The following is a 5,606-nucleotide window of genomic DNA, read 5'->3' as shown; positions in this document are numbered from 1 at the left end:
GTATTTTTATTTTCAAATGAAAGTGTATCAAATAAAAATGGCTTATTTATGTTAGAAAATGTTCCATATATCCCTTTCGTGACACAAAATTCGTACATGTGCCACACCACCAAGACCCCGATCTACAAGATGGGTCAAGAAATATTGTCATCAAACTAGTGTGTGTGGCTCACGTGTCTCCTAGGTCTTGTGTGGGCCCCACACACTATTGTTGTGCCATGACTCTGTCAGCTAAACACACGACGCCAATGGATTTCGTGGCCTCATATATTCAAAGTGCTTTTAACCCCACTCGATCCATTCCTGTTAGTACTCTTTGGGTGTTGCTGACGATCGAGCTTTATAGTCTCTAGCTATCTCACTGTATTTTTATTTTCAAATGAAAGCTTATCAAAGAAAAATCTTCCATTTATGTTAGAAAATGTTCCATATATCCCTTTTGTGATACAAAATTCGTACATGTGCCATACCACCAAGACCCTGATCTACAAGATGGGTCAAGAAACACTGTCGTCAAACTAGTGTGTGTGGCTCACGTGTCTCCTAGGTCATGTGTGGGCCCCATGCACCATTGTTATGCCTTGACTCTGACAACTAAACACACGACGCCGATGGATTTCATGGTATATTCAAAGTGCTTTTAACCCCACTTGATCCATTCTTGTTAGTACTCTTTGGGTGTTGCCGATGATCGAGGTTTATAGTCTCTAGCTATCTCATTGTATTTTTATTTTCAAATGAAAGCGTATCAGAGAAAAATCGCCCATCTATGTTAGAAAATGTTCCATATATTCCTTGCATGACATAAAATTCGTACATGTGCCACACCACCAAGACCCCGATCTACAAGATGGATCAAGAAATACTGTCGTCAAACTAGTGTGTGTGGCTCACGTATCTTCTAGGTCATGTGTGGGCCCCACGCACCATTGTTGTGCCATGACTCTGACAACTAAACACACAATGCCGATGGATTTCGTGGCCTCATATATTCAAAGTGCTTTTAACCCCACTCGATCCATTCCTGTTAGTACTCTTTGGGTGCTGTCGACGATTGAGATTTACAGTCTCTAGCTATCTCATTGTATTTTTATTTTTTCCGAATGAGAATATGGAGGTAGTAGAAATACAGATCTCCTATGAAATGTACTAGAATAGTTTATTGCAGTTTTTTTTTCTACCGATTGAATCAAAATTCTCTCATTTGCTTCGCTAAGGAACATGGACCCCAAATATATGGTTATTGTAGAGGTGTAAAAAAAAAAAAGATAAAGTAAACTGGTTGAATCAGGCTGAATCAGTGTGTTCAGTCCGGTTCGTAACTGGTTTTTAAGAATCGGTTTTCACATTTTAAAAATCGGTTTGAACCAAACCGGATCAATATATATATATTTTAATTTTAATTTTTTTATTATATATAAAATATTATTTATATAAGTTTTATATTATATGCTAAATTGTTAATTAATATAACATGAAATTTTAATCTTATTATTCATGTCTATTAATTTTATAGCATAAAATTAATATAACATTTGATATAAAATAAAATTAATCTTAAAAGTTTTAATATAACATTTGATTTATGATATAACATAAATTAATCTTATATTTTTAATATAATATTTGAATTTTGATATAAATATATAAATTTAAATTTCATAACTTTTTAGTCCAAAATTATAAAATGAGGGATTTAGGGCAATCATTTACTAAAGTTTTATTTGAATATAATTTTGTTTATTCGTAAAATCGGAAAAATCGGACTGGACCGGATCGAAACCGAAAAAATAAGAAGTTCCGGTTTCGGTGGTTAATCTATTTTCAATTTCTAAACCGGTGGATACTGACTTGGTTTTACAAAATGTTCAAAACCGGATTTAACCGGACGATTACAACCCTAGTTTATTGTCATTTTTCTTATTGTTTTCTTCTATCCCTCTTAGCAATAAATTTTTGTATGAGGTATCCACCTCTCCTCCTGTATGTTTGGTTTAACTCAATGCATCTTTAATTATAATAGAAAAAATGCACAAAAAATGGAGATGTTGGACAGTCCAACATGTCGCAACAGATGCTACAATCCATAGATTACCATTATTGCTCACCGGTGAGGCCAAAGGTATGCCCACCCTCTTTTGAGTCCTTTTCTACGGCCCCTTGCTTGTAGCTCTCTCTCTCTCTGGCAAGATTTCATTAAGATCAAATACAATATGAGGGGATGAGGACACCAATAAAGAAAAATTCACTGCAAAAAGATAGAAAAAGGAACTCGATCGGGCCATGTTCCTCTATGGAATCGAAGAGGGGACTACTAAAGAAAAACTGATAAACTTCTCGAATGTGGTTTTGGTCCGTATGCGAATAATGTAAGAGAAATATTTTAACTATAAAGAAATTATATAAAAATAATCTTACAAATTGATGTGACTTAATGTGATTCGTCAGATTATAAAGTTATTTTCTTGTAAAATAAATCTAATAGATCACATAAAATCACGCTAATTTATGAGATTACTTTTATATAATTTATTTGTGGCTGTAGCAGTTTTTATAATGCAATCAACTCATGTTTTGATATTTGCCGATGTAAATATATATCCACATCTTCTTTCTTTATTTTTTTCCGATCTTCGGTTAGGAAAAGATGAAACATATATATTAGCTAAATACTTAAGATCGCAGCAGATTATTGGGGACATCATACGAGGCAGTATCGAGGTGTAGGGCTCACAAACTCTCGATGAGGGTTTAGTGGAATAAGTCAGATTTGAAGAAAGATAGGCCGTGAGGACTGAGGAGTCCATCGGTTGAAAACCGACCATGATATGGACCACGACTCAGTCGTTGGTAATATTCCTATATATATATGTTTAATTCTGAAAGGAAAATATTAATTACATAACAAAAGCAAAAAAGATAAATTAAAAATACAAAAAAAAAAAATTAGAAAACCGAAGCTTTTGCAACTTTTGAATTGGTCTCAAGGGGAAGGAAGCTTTAGATAAAAAGGGATAAAGCTTTAGGAATGTAACCCTTCACACGCGACACCCACTCATTAACGTGTCGAGGGAAGCTCTCCAACATGCAAAGGTAAGGGGAAAGGCCATTTTCAGGCTCTCTTTCTCCCAACACAGACCCCTTGGCAATATGAAACATGCCCTACTCTTTTCCCTCCCTCACTTCGCTTTACAGCACACCGCATGGAAGAATGCCCCACAAACCCATCCCAGAAGCATCTTTTTAGGATTGGTATGGACCGGTGGTAGACCAAAAGAATGTAACGTATCCAAAATTTGGAATGCCAAGTTGATTATGACTCCCTCTGGCCCCCACCTCCTTTTGTCTCTTCATCTCACCAACCACATCATCCCATGTGGGACATCACTTCACTTCATCCTTAAATTTTATTCCCGAACTGCCCCCCCTCATTGCCACCTTGGATTGCCATTGGCTTAGAAGTTGCCAGCTTAAATAGGCTTTTGCATTGTCATTTGGACATTTACCACATTGCTAGCAAAGTCTGTGGGTGGTTGGTGCATATCTCATCTTCTTCTTCTTCCTTGCTTCCTCACACATATCTCATCCTTTTAGCTCAGAGAGAGAGAGAGAGAGAGAGAGAGAGAGAGATGGGGAATTGCCAAGCCATTGATGCAGCAACACTAGCGGTACAGCACCCAAGTGGGAAAGTGGACACCTTTTATTGGCCTATGAGTGCTAATGAGATCATGAAGATGAACCCTGGTCACTATGTTGCTCTTCTCATCTCCACCTCCTTGTGTCCATCCAACAATGGCAGGGAAGACAACTCCCAGGTTAAGAACAAGAATAGCAACAAAAACCTGTTGCAGGTTCGTTTAACTAAGATTAAGCTTCTCCGGCCGACAGAAACTCTTGTTCTTGGCCAAGTTTACAGACTCATCACCACTCAAGGTTCTTTTTTTTTTTCATACTTGATCTCTTTCCTTTCTGTTTGTTAGGGACAAAAGTTTTCAGGTATGTCCTTGTGCATGCTAGCTTAATCTGACATGAAAGCCCAATTTGCTCTGTGGGTTTCAGAGGTTATGAAAGGCTTGTGGGAAAAGAAGCAAGCAAAGATGATGAAAAACCAGTCAGAATCAGCAGAGATGCCAGAGAGGGTAAAAGATAAGCCCAAATCTCGACCGGAGACAGCAGCTAGAAATCATGTAAAACTTCATTTCTTTACACACACACACACACACAGATATATATATATATCTTGTATATATGTTATCTCTACAATTTTGGTCAAGTTTATTGATTCTTTCTCCCTTTAAAGCTAAGTGAATCAAGGATTTCTCAGATCCATCGAGTCAGCCTCGGTTCTGATTGTTCCCCCCCTCTGGAAGTGGTTTTTATTGTTAAGTAGTTAGACTTTTTATTGTTAATTATAGTTTTCAACTACAAGATTATTCACATCAATACATTACACTAAAATATCTTTTATTTAATGATTCAGAACATTAGGGACTCTTGGAACTGGATCAGCATAAAATAATAGGAAATGCTTGAGTAGTCTGAAGTCAAAGGCTATATGATTAAATGAAGAATAATATCTGCTAGATGTTGAATTCTTCCGTGTGCTAATAATTATTATTCCCCATAATTCATAATATGTTCACTAATTTTTATCACTACACATCAGGTGACAACACATGAGAGAGAAAGACAGGGATCAAGGACAGTAGTTGCATCATCAACTACCTCTGCCACAGCCAGGCCAAGAACATGGCAACCATCCTTAAAAAGCATCTCAGAGGCTGCAAGTTGACCTTGTTTTCAAAATCCTGCGAGAAAGACAGTGGAGCTGTGAATTCCTAGATGACCTTTCAAATCAGTGAAAAAAATTTCAGATATCAATAACTTCTTTTGTCATTTGCTGATCTGGGTAATGCATAGTTGTGCATAGTAAAGGGGGTACATATCCAGCATCAGTGTAATCTAAGTGTGCTTCTGAAATGAAATTAGACTCCCATGTTATAGATAATTGCACTAGTGCACCACTTGAAATAAAATTCCTCCAGATTTTGAAAGAAAAAGAAAACAAGAAAGTACAAGATCAAGAAGATCAAATCATTATGGTTAGCAAAAAACTAAAATCTGCCATAGAGCAGTATGTATCAAATGCTGTTTCTGCTATAGTTTTCTTATATTTTAGGTCATGCTAGCTAATAATTCCAGCATTTGGGCAGCCATGCACCCGAAGAACAAAAAATAGTTGAGGGAAGCTACAAACAAACAGTATTCGAACAAGTCTGCTATATAAAATGGATCAAACAAAGAACAAATAGGTCCCCCTTATAATATAAGGACCAAAGTTCTAATCATTGCTTTTGAATAATATATGCCATTGTATGTCTATCATTTATCATCTAAACTAGGCATTGCACAGTGATGAAAATACTACAAACCCAATTGACCTTTCTCTTGTATTTTAATTTCCTAAAGTTACAAAAGAGTGACATTGTTTATAATTAGTACTTTCATATGAACATTTTCATTTTCTTGGGGATCACATAAACTAAAATCAAGAGCTTTTCAGTACATGTTCATCTTTCAAGCGCCTTGTCCAAAAGGGGAAAGAA

At 36.2% G+C, this 5,606-nt stretch overlaps 1 protein-coding gene across 1 annotated transcript; it reads left to right on the top strand.

Moving 5' to 3' along the window:
- Nucleotides 1-3,506: 3,506 nt before the first annotated feature.
- Nucleotides 3,507-5,008, top strand: LOC108991183. The gene is made up of 3 exons (XM_018965345.2): nucleotides 3,507-3,933; nucleotides 4,060-4,187; nucleotides 4,667-5,008. Exons 1-3 carry the CDS (start codon nucleotides 3,630-3,632, stop codon nucleotides 4,790-4,792), a joined length of 558 nt encoding a protein of 185 aa, XP_018820890.1. The 5' UTR covers nucleotides 3,507-3,629; the 3' UTR covers nucleotides 4,793-5,008.
- The last annotated feature ends 598 nt before the right edge of the window (nucleotides 5,009-5,606 follow it).

This window comes from Juglans regia, chromosome 9 (assembly GCF_001411555.2).
Source record: "Juglans regia cultivar Chandler chromosome 9, Walnut 2.0, whole genome shotgun sequence".
Taxonomy (NCBI): Eukaryota; Viridiplantae; Streptophyta; class Magnoliopsida; order Fagales; family Juglandaceae; genus Juglans; species Juglans regia.
Note: the sequence above shows the minus strand (reverse complement) of the source record. Positions and strands in the feature narration are given on the sequence as shown.